This window comes from Eretmochelys imbricata, chromosome 1 (genome assembly GCF_965152235.1).
Source record: "Eretmochelys imbricata isolate rEreImb1 chromosome 1, rEreImb1.hap1, whole genome shotgun sequence".
Classification (NCBI taxonomy): Eukaryota; Metazoa; Chordata; order Testudines; family Cheloniidae; genus Eretmochelys; species Eretmochelys imbricata.
The window spans coordinates 119,929,531-119,955,909 of record NC_135572.1 but is presented as its reverse complement, the minus strand read 5'-3'; the positions used below and the strand labels follow the sequence as shown (position 1 = coordinate 119,955,909).

The following is a 26,379-nucleotide window of genomic DNA, read 5'->3' as shown; positions in this document are numbered from 1 at the left end:
AGACCTGCTGATATTGAGGCTATCAGCTTACTGAGACACTAAAGACTTCCAACCAGGTAAAGCAGGATAGGGGCCATGTTGACACCTCCCTCACAGGGAGCCATTTGTTACAATTTCCCAAAACCTCCAAACAAGCTTGCAGTTTCAATAAACCATAGGAAAACGACGACCAATGCTAGGCATTCTGATGTCATCACAAACCACTCAAGCTCTGCTCTAGTGTTTATTATGCTCAGACTTCCTCAAGTGTTTGCACAGCCTTATCTATTATGGCTCTTTAGTGCTTCCTTCTCTCATGACTGCATTCATTATTTTTTTTTAGAGAACCTCATCCCGTTTGCCTTTTTATTACTTCCTTAGTGCTGGTGCTCACAGCAATATCAAACTTATGCTGGCAATTAAGTGGCACCACCCCCTCCTTGTTCACAACATCTTCTTCCACAGTGCTGCCCCTTCCTTAGCAAAGGTACCGTATGAATAGCCTGAAGTCTCCTAGCCTTCTCCCTCTGGGTGTCTGCTTCCTGCACCCAGTGGGTGACCAGTCAGTTTCAAAGCCAAGTCTACTGGCTCAGAGCATTTGTCATCTTCAAATCCAGCTTTGTAATTTGCATAGTGCTCTGTTTTAGCTCACAGGTCATGAAGCTAACAAAACTGAGCTCTTGGTTGGGATGCTTTGATGTCATGAACAGGATAGGGTCATGTATTTTGAATATGCTGGAGAACATTAACACCAGTCATGGGTGTCAGAAGAGAGGATTAATACTTCGTTTCATAGAACAATTCAATCTTTTCTTTCCACACAGCCACTAAAGTGTTTTACCCATAACTAAATGTAATTAAAGTACAACTGCTTTGTAACATGGCCTGTACACTTTAGTAGGAGGACAGGCAAGGATGTGAGCAAAGCAAGTTCCATACTCACCATCCTTGCCAAAATTATACACCAAAGGCAGCCAAAAACTATAGGCTCTTCGAGGCAGCATTTGTTATTGTTTTGGCATACTTCATGTATTATATAGCACCATATACAGTGACAGTGCATATAAATAAATAAAAAAAGTAATAAAGCAAACTCTCTGAAATTTTAGGCAGTTTGGAGGTTGGGGTTGTGTGCACATTTGTATGTGGATACAAAGTTTCCACCCACTTCCTATCATTTTAGAAGCGCAATTATTTTTTCCTGTAAAATCTGTCTCACATACAGCAGAACTAGGTATGATGGAGCAAATTGTTCCTTCCATTGCCAATCTAAAGGGATTGTTCCCTTCCCTTCCCCGCTATAGGCCGTTAGTGATTGTGATGCCCAAGGTTCTGCACTTGAACAAAACAGTAGCCTGCCAGCTGAGATCCTATACTGGACCAATAGGCTTCATGTTTCCACTATTTTTTTTTCTCAACTGTCCTATTGTTCACTTGTTTCTCACATTCCCAGTCAGCGTCTCCACCAAATCCAGCTGTAAAGTGAGGTAATTCTTACTTGGATTGCTGTGTCCTGTAGACACCTGCTGCGACTCCTAAAATAATAAAGAAAAGCATACCATGTATTATTTTTTTGGGTAATTTTTAGAGACAAAATTGTAAGTTACCTTAATACTACTATACAGCTTTGTTAATCATTCATTCAGTCTAATCGCAGAACATCATTTCCAACTATAAGAAGAAAATCAAATATTTCCTTGAAAATGCATTTACTCTAGGCTTTTTATACTTATCTCTCAACCATGACCCTTTAATAGTATATTTTTTTCTATCATCACTATCAATCTCCAGCTTATTATTCACTTATTACTCCACCAGAACTCAAGGGGCTATTACTTTCTACCAGGCTAGGTGAGAAGACAGACAGGCAGACAAATGATTATTTCTGAAGTTCTTGCCAATATCATTTCATAGGCCATCAGATTGTTCTGGGAGCAGCACAGCTAATCTTCTCTCCTCACCTCGAGGATCCCAAGTGTTGCGTCCATAATGGATCAGGAAATTGATACTCACAGCATTAGAGAATGGAAGTTTCGACCCTACTCCTGAGCCTAGTTCTACTAGCTACTAGACATACTGAAATATTAGGGTAAAATAAAAACCAAACTAAATCAACACCTAGTTTTCAAACATAGTCTTGGTACAGTATCTCTGTAATCTCAAGCTAGTCTTCAGTGGCCCAGCAGATACATATGTATCAGAAGTGGTTTTGTAACTGAACTTCACAAAAGCACCTAAAACATTTCTAGTGAAACATTTAGAACACTTTTGAAAAAACACTGATAGTCTGTCTTGCATTAAGTCTTCCACCATACGTTTGTTCAAATCGGTTTTGTTTTAAATAATTCATTGCAATTATGGGCTGTTTTTAGACTTGATATATGAAAAAGATTGTAATGTACCATACGTACTAACATTATATTGGTACTGTAGATGTATTATTTATGGACTCTTGTTCTTTAGATGCCTCCTACAATAGCTAAAGATGGAATCTCAGTTACCATAAACATGGTAAAGCACTTATATCATGAAATTTTCAGTTTAGCAATTTCTCCAAAAATACTTTGAGCACCTTGGACTGCATCAGCAAGGCTTTTTAACAAACATTTAGTCAACTTAATGGTTCAAAATCATTTCAAGTTTTTCCACCCTTGGTTTTTTAAAATAATAAAAGTAAAGTATCTCTGTCACTCAGGCTAGCCATCACTGGGTGGCTAAGCCACAAGAGAAATGGATTATGAACTAGTTCAGGGAGGGCATTCTATACATATCTCCAATTATGTACGGAATAAATAAACTTTATAATACTATACCATTTATTGTGCAGCTGCAATTATGACAATAAAGACAGCAACATTGACAGAATAGGCGTACATACCAATAAATACATTATTTTCAAGGCAGAAAGATTTTCAGCTAAAACCTTGGTCCTAAGGGCAGTATTGAGCCAACGGACGGGCTTAAGGCAATAGAAAACTATTTTTTATTTCCTGGCTAAATATGTCTTTAAGCTGCAGTTATGACTGTAAACCTTTATTAATTATTTAAGAAAAAAAGCAATTGAGAAGTTTATAGTTTTCCTAAAAAGCAAAAACATGAAGAAGCCTGGACATTTAAATTTAAAGTTACTGAAACAGAATGAAAAATACAGAAATTCAGTTAAAGTAACCCAAATAAACCTAGCTCTTTCCGTATCCCTTGCCACCATGGATCTCTTCTTTCCTTCTCCCCAGCTACTGTAGATTTGGATAGGATTTATTTTGATGGCAATCTTAAATCCACTAAGGACCTGATCATGCTTCATTCAAATCAATGAGAGTTTTTCCATTGAGCTGAATGGGAGCACCGTCAGACTGATAAAGGCTTAATCCCATAGCACTTCTCAGCAACTTCAATTTGCAATTAAGCCAGGGTCATTGAATTGGGGGCATTCAGAATCTTGAAGGGTCAGATCTTAAATCCACTCTATCTTTGTAAGTTGCCTGTGGAGTCAGGGATCTCCAGACTGCATGGCTTTGATTTGGAATTTGCATGTCTACAATACGCATCTGTTATTCACTGCCATTCTACATGCCGGAAATGACCTCACCACACATTAAGCGGTGGGGATCTTTGACTGGCTTGTCAGAGAGGAAAGGAGTACTTGTGGCACCTTAGAGACTAACAAATTTATTTGAGCCACAAGTACTCCTTTTCTTTTTGCGAATACAGACTAACATGGCTGCTACTCTGAAACTTGTCAGAGAGGGTGTGTTGCCCCTTTAAGGGAGACTAGAGAGCCAGAGACTTACCTGCCACATGGAGGCAGCTCCATACCATTCAGGATGCTGACCCATCCCCCCAGGTGACCAGAAGAGAAGGGAACAATTTATTATTTATGCCCATGTCTTTGCAGTAAAAGCCCTCTTTTCACCTGGAGCAGGCTGGGCAGATGCTTAATTTTTGTCCTGTTCTAAGAGGTTTATAGAGCCATATATATAAGCTACAATCTATGCTACATTTCATAGTATGGCAACACTTTTTCACACTTTAAACTATTTACTTTGGGGGAATTGCCCCACCTATGATCCCTTCTGATGAAGAGATACAAAAGCCTGCATCCTTTTGTCTTTTTGAGTATAATCTAAAAAAAAAGCAGGAGCAGTTTGCTGTAGTGATGTGATGACAGGTACAGTTGAATTTAAATGCTACTCTAGCATACAATCAAACTGTCTACCTTTCTAGGCATCATTTTTTTTCAAATCTTAAAAGCAATTATATTTGGTAAAGGTGAGTCATTCACATCCGCAGTTCTTTTCTAATTCACCCATTCTAGCTTTTTAAAATTAACAAGAATAAAAGAATAATTAACTGACCACCATAAAGATGAGATGACACGAACATTTAAAGCTTCTGTTAAGAATGTCCATGCAAAACACTTGTGAAAATGGAATGGTTTTCTGAAAGTGGAGAAAGTGCTGCCCAGACACCACAATGATTGGTGACCTCATACAATCATACATAGCTACATGGAAATGGAGTACCTGCTCTGCTTTTTGAGACATACGAAATCACTGTAAAAATGAAGGAAAAGAGCCATGCAATCACCAGAATTTACTGCATCCTCTTTTCACACAACAGAGTAGAGACTACATGAACATGAAAGCTCTTTCTCACAAGCAACAAGCATGTTCTTATTTATCAGATTTAATTATTCACTTAAAGTTTATTAAAATGTTTGTAATAAAATTGCAATACAATAATGTGTGATCATTTGTACCTAACAAAGTCTCACAGAGATAGTAGAGGGAAAAGCATATATATGTACTGTGTCATATATATGCATTGATACAATTATCTTTAAGATTTGAAAAATGAGAAATAAAGGGACTCACACTGCCCCTTTCTAGTAAATTTAGGAGTATAGATTAATCCCACAGAGAACGAAAATTCAAAATAAAGGATAAAATGGACCTTTATACCCCCTACTACGTAAAGGGATGTTTCTGGTCTGCTTTCTTTAAGGAGGATGGAGGATGTCCTTTAATGGAGGATGTCCAGTACAGTCTGCATATTTCAAATTTGACACTGAATTTCCTATCCTTATGGATCTTTAACATTAATGTAGGTTTAATTTTTTTGCTGTATATACAGTATATATATATATATATATACTTAATTACAGTATATATATATATATATACTTGCTGCCTTCCCTCCGAATCCTCAGTTCATTTCCTTGGACCATTTCCCCATGGCCCCCAGCACCTTCTTTGCCCTTACGTCAGAGCTTCAGCCTGCCAGTCTTAGCAGCTAGCCAGGAGCTCTCTCTAGCTTCCCCAGTCGCTGCTGGCAGCACTGCTCTGCCCAGGGTGCTGGCACTCTTTCCTCCTGCTAGGAACCTAACTTTCCCTCCTCCAGCTCCAGGCAGTTACTGAAGCTGCTCTGCCCTGCAGCCCTTCTTATATGGGCCTGCCAGGCCCTGACTGGCTGTTCCTTGCAGCCCCTCTCCTATTGACTGCTTTCTGCACAGCCTCCCTAGTACTCTATTAACACCTTACAGGACAGTGTGGGGCAAATGCCCCATCAAAGGGTGCCTCTGGTGGACCACAAGGGGGAAATACAGGTGTGATTGCCCTGAACTGTGACACCAACCTTCTTTAGTTACCATGAGCCCACTGTACAGGCCTCAGAGGAAAAGAAAATTATAATCATATAGCCAAGAAACCTTTAAGATTTTCCTACAGGGAAATAGCTTCTCAGTGGATAATAATGTTGTAATTTTTAACAATCAGGGATTAAAACAAATTGCAAAGTCCAATTGCAAAAGGAAAAAAAGGCAATATTTATGTGACACGATGCTTTTTTTAAAAATGGCATTTATTTGAAGCTGATCAGAGGTTTGAAACATTAAAATAAGTCCTATGGGAGATGAATTAGAGGCCTGCAGCAGGGGAGGTGGTCAGAGATGCAAAAATAATATACACATGGCTCTGCAATTTATCACATTGCTATCACCACCTCGTGTGTGTGTGTGTGTGTATGTGTGTGCACAGTATGTGTGTATGTAGGTGAAATAGCTCTTCCTCATGTATAAAGACATAAATTGTTGAGTCATATGTTATATTGCAGAGCCATGTGAATACTGATGTTATCATTCACCTCTGACCTTCTCATTTACCCTCTGCCTCCTAATGCATTTCCCTGGTACTTATTCTAACATTCGAAACACATGAGCAACTTCAAAGAGCCACCATTTATTTTAAAATCAACCTGTCAAGAAATGTTTCTTCCTTCTCCCACCATAGTGGAATTTCACCCACAAAAAGTTATACCTGCCCCAGGCCTAGGATGGGCAAGGTTATTTTGTCCTGGACCAGTGACAAGTTTTCTATATATAAAAAGTCACAACTGTGAAGTCCATTATCTCACAACTCTGCCTGGATAGAAATGGGAGCTTTATATGGTGCATTGGGAACGGGAGATGCCCAGTGAGACCCAATACTGACCTGATTCCTGGAAAGGGCCCAAGATACTGAACTTTAACTCGTGACATTTTTAGGTATAGAAAAGATACTTTAAATCATTTTAAGGCATTTCTATGGTGGACTCTGAGCCTCCATAGTTACGTTCTAACTAAGGCATCTGTTTTGCAGGCTCAGAAACAGAGTGGTTTAAATACTTTTTTTAAAGTTTCTAAACTAGTTATTTTTATAACTCTAACATATGTGACATACGCATGATCAGACAATGGTCTTGTGTAGTATAAAGGTTTTATTAGCATTCATTTGGGATAACCTGCATGATTCACTAGAGGCTTCCCCATTCTTGAGCAGTGTGACTATCCCAAATTCATGTTGATAAAACATTTATAACCATACCAGATCACTATGGATTACTCACACACAAGTGCCTGGCAATCTAAAAGTAACACAAGGGCAAGTGAGGGATCTAAATTCAGGATATAATCTTTGTTGCTTACTTCCAGGCAAATATACAGGGACTGGGATGCTGAAGGTAGTTTGTTCATTCTCTGTGGGAATCGTGTGAGACCAGCACAGCTCATTTTTAGTGACTCTTCCAGCCAACTCAAGGCACAGTATTGACGGACTCCAGAGGAAGAAGTAACATACCAACCCTCTTCAGCACAGGGAATGTCACTGTGGCCAAGGGTATTTGTGAGTTGGGGAAGGGAAAACGTAGAGGGATCTCCAGCATAGTTATGGACTTGGAGGACTCCTGCCTTCTTGAAAGGCTACAAAGTATTTTTGCTCATTCTTTCCATAAAAATAGAATATCAGCATAATTAATTCTAACACATACTGAACTACTTTTAACCTATGTCTTAACTAATTAGTGATTTGACAACTTGAGACTTGCAATTTCTTAATTAGGCTATTAAAGTTTCAGGGGTTATCAAAATCACAGCCAGGCTGGATTTGGAATCATTCTAGAAATTAAAGTTAAATAACTAGATTTTAAATATGATTATTAAATATATATATATTGTGACAGGGTTGGGCCAGATGGCTATAGGAGAGTAATAGAAGGCAGATATATTAGCCCCAGACTAAGTAGGTCCCTTTTCCCTGAGTAAGGTAACAGGGAAGGTTCCAGAACAATCAGGAACCTTCTGGAGACAATTAAGACAGGCTGATTAGAACACCTACAGCCAATCAAGAAACTGCTAGAATCAATTAAGGCAGGCTAATCAGGGCACCTGGGTTTTAAAAAGGAGCTCACTTCAGTTTGTGGTGTGCGTGTGAGGAGCTGGGAGCAAGAGGCACTAGAAGCTGAGAGTGAGAACGCGGACTGTTGGAGGACTGAGGTGTACAAGCATTATCAGACACCAGGAGGAAGGTCCTATGGTGAGGATAAAGAAGGTGTTGGGAGGAGGCCATGGGGAAGTAGCACAGGGAGTTGTAGCTGTCACACAGCTGTTCCAGGCGGCACTCTCGACAGTTGCATTCCACAGGGCCCTGGGCTGGAACCCGGAGTAGAGGGCGGGCCCGGGTTCCCCCCGAATCCTCCCAACTCCTGGTCAGACACAGGAGTCATCGATCTGGACTGTGGGTTCAGAAAAACGGCCAAACTGAGGGCTGCCATGAAGCTCCAAGGCGAGCAAATCCGCCAGTAAGTGCAAGACCCACCAAGGTAGAGCAGAAACTTTGTCACAATATATATTGTCGCAACCGTCTACAGGGTCCCAGAGTAACGGGTTGCCCCGGGGCCCTTCACCACTGAGGAACTGGCCAGACAATGGGTTGCAGTCACCGCTGAGGGAAGCGGCTGGACAGTGGACTGCAGGTCCCCAGTAATGGGGAGCACAGAGTGTGGCACGACCAGAGGGGTGTGTCCTGAAGAGAATGCTGTGGTCCTTAGAGTGATGTGGGTCCTGGAGCAGAAGTGACGGCAGCAAGACATCACCAGAAGAAGGCACCCTGGCTAACAGCTAATCCCTGAGACAGCCAGCAGGAGGTGCTAGTGTTGTGAGTCAAACCCCGTCACACACCCTTTTTTAGGCTCCCGGCTCCTCAGGTATAACCTCTCCTGGGCAGAGACCCACATCCCCTGATTGGGATTTTTTGAGTCTGCTCAGTTCCCTGCCTACACTGTGATATCTCCAGCAAGCCAGAGTGTGTAAATAGGCTGGTGTCTGTGGTTTGCTTTCCCTCTGAAGGCTCTGAACAGCTGTAATTGCCAGCAGTCACAAGTTACTACACGTATTTATTCTTAAAGTGAAAGCATCAGAGAGAAAACATTAAAACAATAAAAGAACCTACACACATGCTAAAAAGCTTACCAGAGGTCATCCCAATTCCAACCTTGGTCTCTGGTAGTTTTATGTCCTCCAAAACCCACAGCTGGGCTTTTCCTGTGGTTATGAGTTCATAACTATCTCAGATTCAGAACCAGAACCAACATGAATAATGCAGTCTTTACTTTCTACAGCTTGGGCCTGTGATCTTGGCTTCATGTAATAGGTGACAAGCAGACAAAGGTCTACTCCTCAGGGCTTAGCTTGAAAAGGTGATTTTCTTGAATATTTCACAGGAAATCCACTTCACATGTATTGTCCCAAAAGTCCATTCTTGTCTGGCACATTGTTCAACATAATCATTTGCTCACCCAGGCCTTCCATCACATTTCCCTCCTACAGAAGTTACACACAATCCTGGCCCACAATAACCCATACACTTTGCATTAAGTACAAAGAACCCCAAAGATACTTAAATTTAATTCAATAGGATTTCAAAGATATTGCAGGAAACTGCCATATCTGTCACAATTGGTTTCACCAGCAGAATGTTACAAACAATACTTAGCACCAATAAACCCTTAAAAGCTTTAACTCAGAACTAAAATAGTTCTGGCATATACTTGTGGCATTTAAACAGTACAGGATGGTGTGATCTAAAAGTTTTATTGGTCTGGGATAACTTACATAAATCACTAGTGACTTCACCACTTGTGAGTAATGTGGCTCTCCCAGACACACGTCAAAAACCCTTGTAACACTCACCCATGTATTCTCTCTATCTTCCGCACATGCACCTAGCAGTCTAGTTAATGGCAACACAAAGTTATTTGGGGATCAGAGTGGAGGCTGTGGGAGATGAGTTTCTAGACTATACAGAGTTTCTTACCTTGTTTGGAAATGGAAACTTGCTCTGTTCCACTTTTCCAGGTGTGTGAATAGCTGAGAGTGGTGGAGGCCAGGAATGGGTCATCTCCTGGAAAATAATATTGTACAATAAACTATATTTAAAAAGACAATATAATATGAGGCAATGATGATGACATACTAGTAGTAGATTTCTGGATAGTGGCATATATATGGAACTTTCTGCAGATATATTTTCATAATTTCTAGGATACATTTAGTTTATATATAATCTAGTCAATAAACGAGTTACATTATTTATCACAGATTGTTGGGAGCATTTTTTAAAATGAGTGATTTTTTTTTAATGGTTAATGTTTTTTGAGTGCAAGAAATTTGATTTTCTGATTAACTGCACCCCAAGCTTCAGTCATGCAATGTATTATGTGAATGGCCGAGAACACATACAAGTTGGTGAGAATAAGAGAAACACAAAATGGATTATTTCCTTACATGTAATAAAAGGAACAGAAATTTCAGTTCATGACCAAGTAATTAAGTATGGAATATGGACTAATCATAACATGGATCCTACTATCAGGGTTTGGATAATAAAGGCTGGAAGCTGAACTTGGTAATAGATTAATAGATTCCAAGGCCAGAAGAGACCATTGTGATCATCTAGTCTGACCTCCTGCATAACACAGGCCATAGAACTTCCCCAAAATAATTCCTACAGTATATCTTTTAGAAATAATATTCAATTTTGATTTAAAAATTGCCAGTGATGGAGAATCCACCATGACCCTTGGTAAATTGTTCCAGTGGTTAACTACCCTCACTGTTAAAAATTTTATGTCTTATTTCTAGTCTGAATTTGTCTCGCTTCAACTTCCAGCCATTGGATCATATTATACCTTTTTGCGCTAGACTGAATATATGATATTTGTTTCCCTTGTAGGCACTTGTTGACTGTATTGAAGTCATGCCTTTACTTTCTCTTTGTTAAGCTAAATAGACTCAAGAAGCTCAATCTAACACTATAAGGCATATTTTCTAATCCTTTAATCATTCTCATGGATCTTCTCTGAACCTCTCCTGTGTATCAATGTCTTTCTTGAATTGTTGCACCAGAACTGGGCACTGTATTCCGGCAGTGGTCACAGAAGTGCCAAACACAGAGGTAAAATAACCTCTCTACTCCTACTTGAGATTCCTCTGTTTATGCATCTAAGGATAGCATTGGTCCTTTTGGCCACGACATCGCACTGGGAGCCCATGTTTAGCAGATGATCTACCACTGCCCTGAAAGTGTCTTTCAGAGTCATTGCTTTTCATGAAGAGTCCCCCATCCTGTCAGTGCAGCCTATATTCTTTGTTCTTAGATGTACACATTTACATAGAGCTCTATTAAAACACATTATATCTGCTTGTGCCTCACTTACCAGGTGATCTAGATCACTCTGTATCAGTAACTCTGAAATGTTTGTAACTCTGAACAAAACGTTATGGTTGTTCTTTCAAAAGTTTACAACTGAACATTGACTTAATGCAACTTTGAAACTTTACTATGCAGAAGAAATATGCTGCTTTGCCTTTATTTTGTTTTTAGTAGTTTACGTTTAACACAGTACTGTACTGTATTTGTTTTTTGGGGGTCGGGGGGTCTCTACTACTGCCTGAATGCATACTTCCAGTTCAAAATGAGGTGTGTGGTTGACCAGTCAGTTCGTAACTCTGGTGTTTGTAACTCTGAGATTCTGCTATACCTGCAATTACCATTTTACTTCAGTGGGAATTGAATATGCTCATAGTCTCCTGCTGTTCAGTGCCCTATCAGTCCCTTAAACAAGGAGTTCTCCGCTCAGCTTTTTGTCCTCTCCCTGCATTTACTGAATTAGTTATTTGGTTTTAGCAAGGAGATATGTTTACCTTCTCTTGGCTGCATACAGTATTTTAAGAGCAACTTCAAGGTAAGCAATTCCTTCATAGTCTAAGCCTGAGCAACTTAGCCTTCAAAGGGTGGTTCAAGGCTGCTCTTTTTGGCAAAAAATAATATTTTCACTTGAAAAAGGAAGTGTGAACAACTTGTGCATTCTTGTTCAACAACAATGGAATAGAGCATTGGGCATTTCATGGCCTGCCTTAATAATTCTTTCTCAGAACAAAGTCTCTGAGTGTTCTGCCAATGAAGTAATCTATTTGACTAACCATTCCAAGATGGTTTATGAGTTATAAATGTCACCTTCAAAATGTTCTTGATAAACAGTTTATTTTCTAATAAAAAACTGCATTCTTTTGTGTTATTTGAAGCTAAAAATCTTAAGTGATTTATTATACCTGTGTACACTCTGTGGTGCCTCTAATCAGAGCATCATCTGGTTTGAAGTTTCACTATCAGAATTGCTTTGCTTTTCAGTTCTTTTGGGCAGATTGATCATCTTATGACTCTCTTATCAGATAAGTGCCACCAACAGCAATACATAGTAATTTTTATTATACAGTAAATCCTTTAAACACAGACAACCAATCACTGTATAGTTTGCTATACAGAAGAACTATTTCTTATTGCTATGAGTGCCTGACACAGAGAATAATTTTCAAAACATCAATTAACTACATTTTGAAAAAAAAAATTCTTACAGTAATGGTTTATTATTATAATATATTTACAGAATGGAGATTTGTAGTATGTTCTCTAGCCCTAGGGCTGTGTGACCTAAACACTAAAAATTTTTCCAGGCTATGCCCTGTTGGGACCACTATCTCATGCTGTTGCATCTCATAATTAAATTACTTACATTTTAAAAGTTGGGGTTTTTTGCTTACCACACCCATTTTCATTTATGAATGAAAGATATGTGTGTTTCCTCCAGTGGATGAAGTCCAGACCCCAAAGAAACCATGGGTTTATCTGTTCAGAGGGAGACAGCTCAAAAATATAGCCAGAATCTAACTATGGCGCCTTATTTGTTTAAGGGAGGAATGTTTTACTTCAGCTCTTGTAATTGTGGAACTGGCATGCAGATAGGAAGCATTGCTGGTAACTTTACCCTAAATATACGACATTTCTAGAGATATGCTTCTCCGCCCTTAAGATTTCCGTTTGTCTAAGAGCCAGGTCCCCTGGGTTATATAATTGCTGAATTCTCAGTCTCACCTTGACAGAAACATTTTCTAAGAAGTCTGCTATTCGGTGTACAGAAACCAATCTGTTACAGCAAGATATCTTTGTCCTCCCACCTTGCCTTCTTAGATCTGGCAATGAAACCTCTATCCATAGAAAGCATAAGAGTGCTGATTAAAAGTGAGGATGACCTTTTCTGACATGTTAAAATCTTTCATATTTTTTTCCAGGATTATTTCTCATCCACATTTAGACAAAAAATGGTTTTAATGGTCTTTTTCTACTAGTTTCTCTACTACTCACTTTGTGCTTTGGTTTATAATTTTAATTTGATGTAACCCATTGTAACAGACTTCATAGGAGCACTGATGTTTACTGGGGTACTCATCTTTATCATACGCCTCCAAATTTGCCGTTACTGAACTGATATTTTAAATTGGGATTACATGATATATTTTTTGTCTAAATTTGAATGTCAAATTATGGGAAATTAAAAATAATTAATAAAATATAAGTACAAAACTGTTATGAAAAATCAATCCTCTGTATTATAAGCACTATGCCACGAAGTAGTAACACATTCTGAAAGCTGATGGCTCAGAAATGGCTAAAGGAAATTTTGTAAAACCAAAACTTTATGCAATATGCACAGTCTCCTTAATACTGTTGGAGAACACCAAGCAATAAATCTTGAAAACAGGAATAAATATTTAGGTGTACTACAACATTTCAAATGTTGCACGGTCGATGTCAAATAAATATAGAAAATAAACTCTTGTGAATTTTGTCACAGTTTATGGCCACTGCACCTGTATGTCCCTGTCGTTGGGGTCCACAAGGCATCCACTCTAGACTCCCAGCTCCTCAGCTGTCACCTCTCTTGGGTGGAGATGTGTGTCTCTCTCCCTCCTAATCAGGGTTTTTCCAGACTGCACAGCTCCCTACCTACATGGTCAGTTTCTCAGCAAGTCAGACTGCCTGAGCAGGCTTCCTTCGCTTTCTCCTCAGAGGCTATAAACAGTGTAATTGCCCATATTTAAGTTACCACACAACTGTTTCTAAGCAAGCACATTTATTCTTAAGGTGAAAGCACAATAGAAAAAACATATTAAAGGAACAGAAGAACCTACATGTATGTTAGTAAAGTTACCAGAGATCACCCATCAGTGTTATGGGGCCTCAGGACGCCAAAGTCCTTCCAACCTTTGGGGCACCCCTAAGAGAGAAGGTCCTGTCCATTTGCTGGAGCAGAAAGAAGGCCCTAATTCAGTTTAAATTCAGGCTATTTATCCAAAAGTTCTTTCTTTGTCCGTTGCTCTCTGGAGAATTGAGTCTGAACTAATATATGAGAGCCTCCCCAGGTGCTGGTACCGCTCTGGAAGTATACTCAACCTGAATTTGCCTGCCTCCAGCCCCCACTCTTAATTCCTGGAGGGGCTGTGGTTACCCTCCCTCATAGGATTACATTCAATCCTTGGCCCACGGTGACACCAACTTAATACGGTACGATCTCTTGAAGAGATTGCAGAAAATTGCCAGATCTGTCAGCAGTCTGGGACAAGTCTCATGATATTTGGTGTATTTGATAAAACAGCTCCTGTAGTAAAGTTAATATGTGAGAATATCACTTTCCTTTAAAAAGAAAAATGAAAGTTTCTAGCCCTGAAAACATGAACCCCCAAAGGCTCAAAAACCAGAAGGCAAATAAAAAGAACCCAACATTTATTTTAAAAAAATTTCAAGTTTATAAGGCGAATCTTATTTTGGGGGAGTGGGAGGACACTTTACTCATGATTTTGAATGCCTGGGGTTGAATGTATAGATATACATAATATGCAGGCCTGAAAGCAATATTTCAAATTTACTGTTTTGAACTGTTAATAAATAATATGTAATTCAGGTGCTATAATATTTAAAGTGCTGTTAAGTGTACTTGTTGCTGTGGAAGACTGTCCACAGAAGGTAGGACAAGAAGTTATCTTAATCTACAGAACAGTAGATTTAGGGTAGATATTAGGAAAGACTTTCCAGTTAGAGGTTTCAGAGTAGCAGCCGTGTTAGTCACCGCCCACTGTTCCTCAGACTTCCTGTTAACTGCTGGAAATGGCCCACCTTGATTATCACTACAAAAGGTTTTCTCCCCGCCCCCCCCCCGGCTGGTAATAGCTCATCTTAAGTGATCACTCTCCTTACAATGTGTATGATAACACCCATTTTTTCATGTTCTCTGTGTATATAAATCGCCTCACTGTATTTTCCACTGAATGCATCCGATGAAGTGAGCTGTAGCTCACGAAAGCTTACGCTCAAATAAATTGATTGGTCTCTCAGGTGCCACTAGTACTCCTTTTCTTTTTCCAGTGGAAGAATAGTTAATCACTGGAACAGGCTTCCAAGGAAGGTTGTAGAATATCTGTCACTGAAGGTTTTTAGGAACAGGTTAAAACGAACACCTGTCAGTGATGGTCTAGGTATACTTGATCTTGTCTCAGTGCAGGAAGCTGGATTAGAGGATCTCTCATGATCCCTTCTGCCCTACATGTTTATCATTCTAAGATTTCATATAATTTCTAAATTAGAGAAAAAAAACACCATAACTCTTACATTTTATATTGAATAATTATTCAGGTACATAATGCACTGGATTACCAGAGAATGGTCTTATTTGAAAGAAATGCAAGATTTCTCCCCCAACATTAGACCACTTTAATGATTTATGTCTTGAAAAAAAATAATTACCAAAAAGAAATCACAAAACCAAGAAACCATTTGGGGCTTGGAAGTTGAAAAACAATCTGTCCAAAAGGCTGAATTCTGATTTCTAAATTAGAATTAAATTAATCCCTTCAAATCATGGGACTGTTGAAAAAAAAAAGCCTCTGAGCTGTCCAATTTGTTTGAAATGGTGACAATTAGGGCTCTCAAATGATTAAAAAAATTTCTTGCGATTCATCGCACAGTTAAACAATAATAAAAAACCATTTATTTAAATATTTTTGGGTGTTTTCTACATTTTCAAATATTTTTATTTCAATTACAACACAGAATACAAAGTATACAATGCTCACTTTATATTTATTTTTATTACAAACATTTGCACTGCAAAAAACAAAAGAAATAGTATTTTTCCATTCACCTAATACAAGTACTGTAGTGCAATCTCTTTATCATGAAAGTTGAACTGATGTAAGCAGTGTCAGGATGAGCTCCACCCTGACATCTGGTGGTGAGGTGTGGCAAGTTGTGGAAAAGAACTTCAGGGGCCAATCTCATTTGCATAGGCACACCCACCCTGCCTAGAATGAGGCCATAGCTGCCCAAATGGTCACTTTGGCTGCTGTGGGATCCCCAGTATCTCTGTTACTGGGGCAGGAAGAATAAATTGTTATTACCCTGATTATGGGAACTGTGCTTGGAACTGTACTTGGCCTTTTGTTATGATGGAGGGACTCACAATCAACTAAGTAGCACTCGTTAGGCAAGGGTCATGGGTTCCAAAACTCTGTGAATTGAGAGAGGCTGGGGACAAGTATTAATACTTGGTGGCATGGGCCCCTTGGTGAGGGCCTTACATGCTAATTGCATTTCCTCCTCTCTCCACTGTGGAATATCAGAGCTAATTTTGATTCCATTAGGAGTCTAGTTACAGGCTGCTGAGCTCACTTTGGGCTAATGGTGCACCAGAACTGAGGCTCCCCTACTACAAGCTGAATTCAACAAAGAGCTGAACTGACTAAGAGCTGAAATTACTGAGCATTGTGTTAAGTAGTGGGGGAGCCTGAAGATATATTGGGGAGCAGTTTGCGGGACAGCTGGAGTGCCTTGGGGACAGGCTGGTGGAGCAGTTCGTGGGACGGTGGGAGCTGCTTGTGGGGAGCCGAGCCGAGCGAAGCAGTTCGTGGGGCGGCTGGTGGAGCGGCGCGAAGGCCTATGGAGCTGTGGGGCGGTCAGCTTCAAATCATGTAAGGTGCCCCTTACCTCTCTCTTCCCCCCTGCCCCATCTCCACCCAGGTTGGGAGGTAAAGCTCTGCAGATAAACTTTCAAACTCTGGGGCTGCCCTGACCAGGGACAGAGACTTTTGCGTCACTGGACTTTTGGGACTTTGGGCGATTTGGGGTTGCTGGACTCAAGAACCAAAAAGAAAGGGCATACCCCAATTTGCTTGGGGTGGGTTTTTTTTGCTCATGGGTTGTGTTATGAATCCTGTTGGTGGTGTTTGCCCAACATAATGCCACATTGTTTCTCTCTGTTATTAAAAGGCTTTTTGCTACACTCAGACTATGTGCTTGTGAGAGGGGAAGTATTGCCTCTTGGAGGCGCCCAGCGGGGGTGGTATATATTTGTCCCAGGTCACTGGGTGGGGGCTCGAGCCAGTTTGCATTGTATTATTGGAATGGATCCCCTAGATATTGAACCCGGCCCTTGTTGCTGCCAACTCTGATGGGCAGAAGGGTTACACTTACAAATGTAGAATTATGTACAAAAAAATAACTGCATTCACAAATAAAACAACGTAAAACTTTAGCGCCTAGAAAGTCCACTCAGTTCTACTTCTTGTACAGCCAATCACTCAGACAAACAAGTTTGTTTACATTTGCAGGAGATAATGGTGCCCACTTGTTTATAATGTCATCTGAAAGTGAGAACAGGCATTCATATGGCACTATTATAGCCGGCGTCGCAAGATATTTACATGCCAGATATGCTAAAGATTCATATGTCCCTTCATGCTTCAATCACCATTCCAGAGGACATGCTGATGATGGGTTCTGCTCGATAACAATCCAAAGCAGTGGGGACCGACACATGTTTATTTTCATTATCTGAGTCAGATGGTTGATTTTCCTTTTTGGTGGTTTGGGTTTTGTAGTTTCCGCATCAGAGTGTTGTGTTTTTAAGACTTCTGAAAGCATGCTCCACACTTCGTCCCTCATATTTTGGAAGGCACTTCAGATTCTTAAACCTTGGTTCGAGTGCTGTAGCTATCTTTAGAAGTTTCACATTGGTACCTTCTTTGCATTTTGTCAAATCTGCAGTGAAAGTATTCTTAAAATGAACAACATATGCTCGGTCATCATCTGAGACTGCTATAACATGAAATATATGGCAGAATGTGGGTAAAACAGCAGGAAACATACAATTCTCCCCCAAGGAGTTCAGTCATAAATTTAATTAATGCATTTTTTTTTAATGAGCATCACCAGCATGGAAGCATGTCCTCTGGAATGGTGGCCGAAGCATGAAGAGGCAAACAAATGTTTAGCATATCTGGCATGTAAATACCTTGCAATGCCAGCTACAAAAGTGCCATGCAAATGCCTGTTCTCACTTTCAGGTTACATTGTAAATAAGACGGGGGCAGCATTATCTCCCATAAATGTAAACAAAAACATTTCTCTTAGCGATTGGCTGAACAAGAAGTAGGACTGAGTGGACTTTTAGGCTCTAACGTTCTACATTGTTTTATTTTTGAAGGCAGTTTTTTTGGTACATAATTCTACATTTGTAAGTTACACTTTCACAATAAAGAGATTGCACTACAGTACTTATATAAGGTGAACTGAAAAATACTATTTCTTTTATAGTTTTTACAGTGCAAATATTTGTAATAAAGTAATATAAAGTGAGCAGTGTACACTTTGTATTCTGTGTTGCAACTGAAATTGATATATTTGAAAATGTAGAAAAACATTCAAAACTATTTAATAAATTTCAATTGGTATTCTATTGTTTAACAGTGCGATTAAAACTGCAATTAATCGCGATTAATTTTTTTGAGTTAATTGCATAACTGCAATTAATCGTCAGCCCTAGCGACAATGTTAAAATTCCTCCCCTAGTGGGGAATATGCCACTGACAGATCATTTAGGTGATACTGGGTGTTGTAATATTATGCATTGATTTTACATTGGCTCAAATTCATTCACTGGTGCACACTGACATATTTATGGACTAAGACACACTGTATTATTTTGCGTGCACACACACACGTATTATATTATAACTATTTTCCTTTCCACCTATGTGAATCAGATTTCAGTAGTTAAATGCAAATGTTCAATTTTGCAGACAGAAGCAGGTAATCTTGCATAATATGCAAACTCAGCTTTTATTCAGATTGAAGAAGAAACATTCAGATGAAAAATCCACAATGTATACCCTAAGTGTAAAATTAGTTTCAGAAACACCAATTAAGTAAGAAGACATTTTTTGTGGATTAATGACTGGTTTGCAGTGGTTCATTTTGGACTTTTAAGCCTGACTTGTAATTAATTTTCAGGAAGAGTACTGTGCAGTGGTAAATAACAGTAATGGTTCCAGACTGAAGGCAATGCTGTCTATTTAGTGCTATCCATCTCTCTGTATGGCATATGAAATCAGTAATGTTTATCTAGGTGAAAATGTTCAGGAAACTTGCAATTTAATAAAAAGCAGTGAATTCAAGTCTCCATTGGACTTGGGTTTAACTTCTCCTGTTTACTTCTGTATTCGTTTTTTCCCATAGTCAAAAATGAGCATTGGGCCAGTGGTTACCTATCAAACTCCACCTTCTCACTGAAAGTTCAAGAAGAGGTTGGGAGAATGTGTTAAAAGGTCCTGATGCCAATGGCATAAAAAAGGTAAAGGGAAATTCATGGGACAGGGAATAATCAAAGATAAAGAGAAATTCATGAAGGAGAGAAGAGAGGAGGCCAAGGCCTATTAAGAGTCAAGAGAAGAAACATAGAATCATAGACAGTAGAGATGGAAGAGACCTATAGGATAATCCAGTCTAGGAGTTCTCAGATTTTCAATAGTAAATGAAACATAGGACTTGTCATACTGGATCACAACTGAGATCCATCTCATTCCCTATCCAGTTTCCAACAGTGAGTAGCACCAGCTGCTTCAGAGGAAGGTGTAAGAACCCTACAGTAGGCAAATATGGAGTAATCTACCCCCCACATTAGGTCTCATCCTAATAGCTAATCATTAGAGATTGGCTTAAGCCCTGAAAGATTATATTTAATATCCCTTCCAAAAATTTGTTATCATTCATTATGTCAGCTCTGGATATCGTTGTTATAATACGCACGTCCAATCTTTTTGAATTGTGTTAAGTCTTGGCTTCACTGACTTCCAATGGCAATGAGCACTGCAGTTTAAATGACGTTATGTCGAAAGTAGTTTTTATCGGTTTTGAATTTCCCAGGTTTTTATTTCATCGAATGTCTCCTCGCTTTTGTGTTATGAAACAGGGAGCACAGAAGTTCCCAATTTACTGTCTCTATATCATTCATCAAATTTTTCAGATGTGGTGACCAGTGCTGTACACAATATTCTGATGAGCCCATGCAATTGATATATATAAAGGCATTACAATACTCTATATTATTCACCATCCCATTCTTTGTGCAATCTAACATTTTGTTTGCTTTTTACACCACAGCTGCACATTGAGCAGAGTTATTTATTGTGTGCTCTACAGTGATGCCCTGGTCCCTTTCTTGAGTTGATGAAGTTGATTTAGAACCCTGTAATATGTTATGAATAGCTTAAATTTTGATAAATGTGCATTTATCATTTAGTTTATCCAGGTCTCTCTGAAGTTCTTCACAGTCCTGTCTCATCCTCTGAAGCCAAAATAACTGTGTCATTTTTGCAAATTTTGCCATCTCCTTACATAAGTCCTCTTTCCAGATCAGTAAACAACATGGGACCTAGTTAAATAACATGGGATCTACCACAGGACCTTTAGCACTTCTTTTCCATTATGAAAATGGGTAATTTAATCTTTTTCTTTGCTTTGCCTCCTACCCTGTTCTTAGAGTAACAGCCGTGCTAGTCTGTATTTGCAAAAAGAAAAGGAGTACTTGTGGCACCTTAGAGACTAACCAATTTATTTGAGCATAAGCTTTCGTGGGTAAAAACCTCACTTCTTCAGATGCATGGAGTGAAAATTACAGATAACAGGCATAGATACACTGGCACATGAAGAGAAGGGAGTTGCCTTACAAGTAGAGGACTAGTGAAGTGGGCTGTAGCCCACGAAAGCTCATGCTCAAATAAATCTGCTAGTCTCCAAGGTGCCACAAGTACTCCTGTTCTTTTAGTGGTAGTTAGTCTGGTGGTTAAGGAATGGAAGCAAGAATCAGAATGTCTAAAGTCTGCCACTGAGTCGCTGTATGACTGTGGGCAAGTCTCTCAAATAAGTGGCGCCTCAGTTTCCCCATCACCAAAATGGTGGTTGATTAGAGCTGCATGGGAATTTTTTTTCCAGATTTCAATTTTCCCCCTATTCTGTATCATGCGTTGTTCTAAGTCAGCCATAAAAATGTTGGCATACTGTGGGGCCATGCGGGTACCCATAGCAGTGCCGCTGATTTGAAGGCATATATTGTCCCCAAATGTAAAATAGTTATGGGTAAGGACAAAGTCACAAAGTTCAGCCACCAGGTTAGCTGTGACATTATCGGGGATAGTGTTCTTGACGGCTTGTAGTCCATCTTTGTGTGGAATGTTGGTGTAGAGGGCTTCTACATCCATAGTGGCCAGGATGGTGTTATCAGGAAGATCACCGATGGATTGTAGTTTCCTACCTACATGCCTCCAGCTTTCACCCTGACCACACCACACGATCCATTGTCTACAGCCAAGCTCTGCGATACAACCGCATTTGCTCCAACCCCTCAGACAGAGACAAACACCTACAAGATCTCTATCAAGCATTCTTACAACTACAATACCCACCTGCGGAAGTGAAGAAATAGATTGATAGAGCCAGAAGAGTTTCCAGAAGTCACCTACTACAGGACAGGCCTAACAAAGGAAATAACAGAACGCCACTAGCCGTCACCTTCAGCCCCCAACTAAAACCCCTCCAATGCATTATTAAGGATCTACAACCTATCCTGAAGGATGACCCAACACTCTCACAAATCTTGGGAGACAGGCCAGTCCTTGCCTACAGACAGCCCCCCAACCTGAAGCAAATACTCACCAGCAACCACATACCACACAACAGAACCACTAACCCAGGAACCTATCCTTGCAACAAAGCCCGTTGCCAATTTTGCCCACATATCTATTCAGGGGACACCATCATGGGGCCTAATAACATCAGCCACACTATCAGAGGCTCGTTCACCTGCACATCCACCAATGTGATATATGCCATCATGTGCCAGCAATGCCCCTCTGCCACGTATATTGGTCAAACTGGACAGTCTCTACGTAAAAGAATAAATGGACACAAATCAGATGTCAAGAATTATAACATTCATAAACCAGTCGGCGAACACTTCAATCTCTCTGGTCATGCGATTACAGACATGAAAGTTGCGATATTACAACAAAAAAACTTCAAATTCAGACTCCAGCGAGAGACTGTTGAATTGGAATTCATTTGCAAATTGGATACAATTAACTTAGGCTTGAATAGAGACTGGGAGTGGCTAAGTCATTATGCAAGGTAAGCTATTTCCCCTTGTTTTTTCCTACACCCCGCCCCCGACTTTCTTGTTAAACCCTGGATTCGTGCTGGAAATGGCCCACCTTGATTATCATACAAATTGTAAGGAGAGTGGTCACTTTAGATAAGCTATTACCACCAGGAGAATGGGTTGGGGGGGGGGCGGGGGGGAGAGGGGAAGAAAACCTGGATTTGTGCTGGAAATGGCCCAACTTGATTATCATACACATTGTAAGGAGAGTGATCACTTTAGATAAGCTATTACCAGCAGGAGAGTGGGGTGGGGGGAGGTATTTTTTCATGCTTTGTGTGTATAAAAAGATCTTCTACACTTTCCACAGTATGCACCCGATGAAGTGAGCTATAGCTCACGAAAGCTTATGCTCAAATGGATTGGTTGGTCTCTGAGGTGCCACAAGTACTCCTTTTCTTTTTGCGAATACAGACTAACACGGCTGTTACTCTGAAAAAAGTTTCAAGGTTGTTTGCTGGATCAGAGCCTAAATTGGGAGCTGTTTAATATTCCAAATTTAGGGGAATGGGGCTGAAATGTCAGCCACAGATTTTATGAAATAAAGTGAGCTGGTGGGCCTGCAACTGCTGCAAAAATGCCTATGAAGCTTCTGGGTTCAGGAGACGGACTGAGGGAACCAAAAAAACCAAAATGAGTTTTATTTGGGAAAAAAATAAATACATTCAACATATTAAGTAGAAGATATTAATGTATTATTTTAAAAATAATTTATCTATCATTTTCATAGTGGAAGGGTATGATGCATAAAACGTCACACAATTGATTTTTGTTGGTTTATTGTGTTTTTGGCTGTTTTAAGATGAACTAATAGCCCACACACTAATCGTCTCCAATCTTTTCATTAATAAGCTATGGGCATACTTCCCCTGAAAGCACTGGACTTTTGAACTTGTGCGCCAGAACATACCATGGCGTGTACCAATAGTCTTCTAATACACCCCTGGGAGTGGGTTATTGTGATTATCAAACTGTGCTGTGAGTGAGATTGCAGTAATAATATAAGGCACATAGATAGCACTTCTGTGAAAAAAATTGCATAATGCTTTAAAAAACTGGGTGTGTGTCATTATTGGAGGTGGTCAGGAATTAATCAGTGAAACATTTTGAGGGGGTTGGAATTCTGGGGTTGGAAAATTGACAGTTTGAGGGAACGTATCTGTGTTGATTAAACTTTCACTGGGAAGCATTCTCAGGTATAGGATAATTTCTGCTCCAAACAAGAGAAAGATAGGGAGGAAACAAAAAACAAAGGGTGAGTTCTCTGTACCGCAATAGCCTAGTGGTCCAGCTACTCACCCAGGATGTGGGAAACCCAGGTTTCTGTCCTTGGTCTGCCTGATTCAGAGAAGGGACTCCCACATCCCAGGGGAGTGCCCTAATAAACAGGCTTTTGGCTATTTTGGGGAGAGCTCTCCCCCTCTATTTTTTCATCATGATACAGAATAGGGGGAAAAATTGAAATCTGGAAAAAAAATTCCCATCCAGCTCTAATCAACCACCATTTTGGTGATGGGGAAACTGAGGCGCCACTTATTTGAGAGACTTGCCCACAGTCATACAGCGACTCAGTGGCAGACTTTAGATATTCTGATTCTTGCTTCCATTCCTTAACCACCAGACTAACTACCACTAAAAGAACAGGAGTACTTGTGGCACCTTGGAGACTAGCAGATTTATTTGAGCATGAGCTTTCGTGGGCTACAGACCACTTCACTAGTTCTCTACTTGCAAGGCAACTCCCTTCTCTTCATGTGCCAGTGTATCTATGCCTGTTATCTGTAATTTTCACTCCATACATCTGAAGAAGTGAGGTTTTTACCCACAAAAGCTTATGCTCAAATAAACTGGTTAGTCTCTAAGGTGCCACGAGTACTCCTTTTCTTTTTACCCTGTTTTTGATTCATGACAATACTTTGTCTCACCCCTCAATTATTTAACTTCTTCAGCAGTCTCTTGTGTGGGACCTTTGGAAAGTCTATTTAAATTATGTCAGCCAGTTCTCCTTTATCCACTATTTTATGACATGTTCAAAGAATTCTAAGAGATTAGTGCACATAATTTTCCTTTGCAGAAACTATGCTGGCCAGAGCATAGATCACCTTGCCCCCGTTACATGATTGCACTGACCATTTCCCTTTCCAGTCACAACCACATAACTTCCCTGTGGAAACTATGGTAATTGTTATATAGAGAAACATTAGAGAGGTATTTGATGCATTTGAGCTGACTTTTTAATGCAATCTATCAGCTAGAAATGGGTAGAGAAGCCATCATCAGGTGACCAGCAAGCTCTCCATGAATCACTAGCAAGTACTTCACAGATCAAAGTTTGAGAAACTCTGATCCAGTCCATGTCCTTGTCATTATAAAACTGTTCTCTACAGAAGGGGCCAGACTCTAAGCTGGTGTCAGATGGCCTAGATCTGTTAATTTCAGTGGAGCTACACTGATTGACACCAGCTGAAGAGCTGACTATGCTTTCAATACTTTAACGCTGGTTTCAAACATCCAAAGTAACTAGGCTGACACCATTTCTCCTGGGGGAATATTTCAAAGCCTAAAGCATTTCTCTCTCAGAATGTTTGGTCTGATAATCAGACTAAATTTTCTTTGTATTAATTTTATTCCATTAATCCCAGTTACTTCCCCAGTGTATTACATTAAACAATTCCACCCATGTCTTGATCTTTATACCCTTCAAATATCTACATATGGTTTTGTTCCCACCCCCGAAGTTGTCACTTAGCCAAGCTGTACATACCTACAAACTTTATTCCTTCCTTGCTTGTCACCTCCTCTAATTCCCCAATAATTTTTTGTTGCTTTTCTCTGAGCACCCTCAGATTTGTCATATTTTTGGTAATGTGGTTCCCCAAACTGAATGAAATATTCTGGGGGTGGTTGGATCATAGCTATATAGGACTTGGTACCTCGTGGCACTGTGTGCACCCGATAGGGTTTCCAACTTTGGTTGGCTGAATTCCTGGAGATTTCATCACATGACATAATCATTAACTAAAGATTAATCTTTAATTCCTGGAGACTCCAGGACAATCCTGGAAGGCTGGCAACACTAGGACCAGAGTAAGCAAGGTGCTGGGCACCCTCCACTCACACTAAAGTCAGTGGCATTGGAAGGCACTTAGTATCTTATGGGATCAATCCCATGAAGGCCTGTTTTACGCAAGGTCTTATAAAGCATATTCCTTCTTCTGCAGCCATATTATGTTGCAGACGGATGTCTAATTTGTTGTCCATTATCATTCCTTACAGGGTTACTGCTTCCCAGGTTTCGCTCTCCCCTTGCACGTGTGTGTTTTGGATTATTTTTCGACAGCTAGGTTAGTTTGCATTTTTCCAAGATGAATCTCCTTTTATCATTTTCTGCCCCTATTTTTAACCTCTATAGGTCTCTTTGTAGTATTTTGCTGTTTTAACTGCTGCTTGTATCTCTTTGTGATTAGTATCATCTGTGAATTTCATTAGTGTGCTGTTTACTCCCTCTCCCAGATACTTTATAAAGCTGTTAAATAAGGTCCTAATACTGAATCCAATGGTACTCTACTAGTCACCACCAATCAACCTGGTGTATTGAACTTTATCATCACCAGCCATTTATGATCTTTTAGCCAGTTTTTAATTCATCTATGTTAAATTTTAATTAATTTCTCAGTTAACGCTTCACGGTGTCAGGTGCTTTACTAAAATCCAACTCTTTTACATCTACTCTATTCCACGCATCTACTGGTGGAGGGGAGAGACAGTGAGCTATTAAGGGGTCACTGAGAGGGATGAGGAAGTATCCTCAAAGAAGCCATTTGGATGAGCATCCAAACTTTTGAGTGTCAATCCAACACACCTTCTGAGGTTCATCCATCACTCACTTTTTTCCCACTAACGGCCACCCTAACTCATGCTGAGTGGTACCTTACTCCATGACTGGTACCACTGAAACAGTGGATTTATCAAAGAGTAAGGTACCACCACATGTGAGTAAGGGTGGCAGAATCTGGTCCTAAGTTCTCACGTCTCTCTGAATATGTTCCATATGTCAGCTTCCATGGCTTTTTTTTAGTAGTCTGTTCCACAGCCCAATTGCCTTCTATGTAAAGGAGTTCGTCCTAATCATCTGTAGTCACCTGACGATCCTTTAGTTTGTGTAATCTGCACTGTGTATTTTCTAAAGGGCAGAAAAACACCTTT

At 39.9% G+C, this 26,379-nt stretch overlaps 1 protein-coding gene across 1 annotated transcript in view; it reads right to left on the bottom strand.

Moving 5' to 3' along the window:
• AFF3 (ALF transcription elongation factor 3) overlaps positions 1-26,379 on the bottom strand; it is a 465,059-nt gene that overhangs the window by 179,333 nt on the left and 259,347 nt on the right. Inside the window, exons 5-6 of the mRNA XM_077810373.1 lie at positions 9,606-9,692; positions 1,478-1,514 (exon numbers count right to left, since the gene is read on the bottom strand). Coding sequence (XP_077666499.1) covers positions 1,478-1,514; positions 9,606-9,692 — 124 coding nt within the window. The remainder of the gene's footprint in view (positions 1-1,477; positions 1,515-9,605; positions 9,693-26,379) is intronic.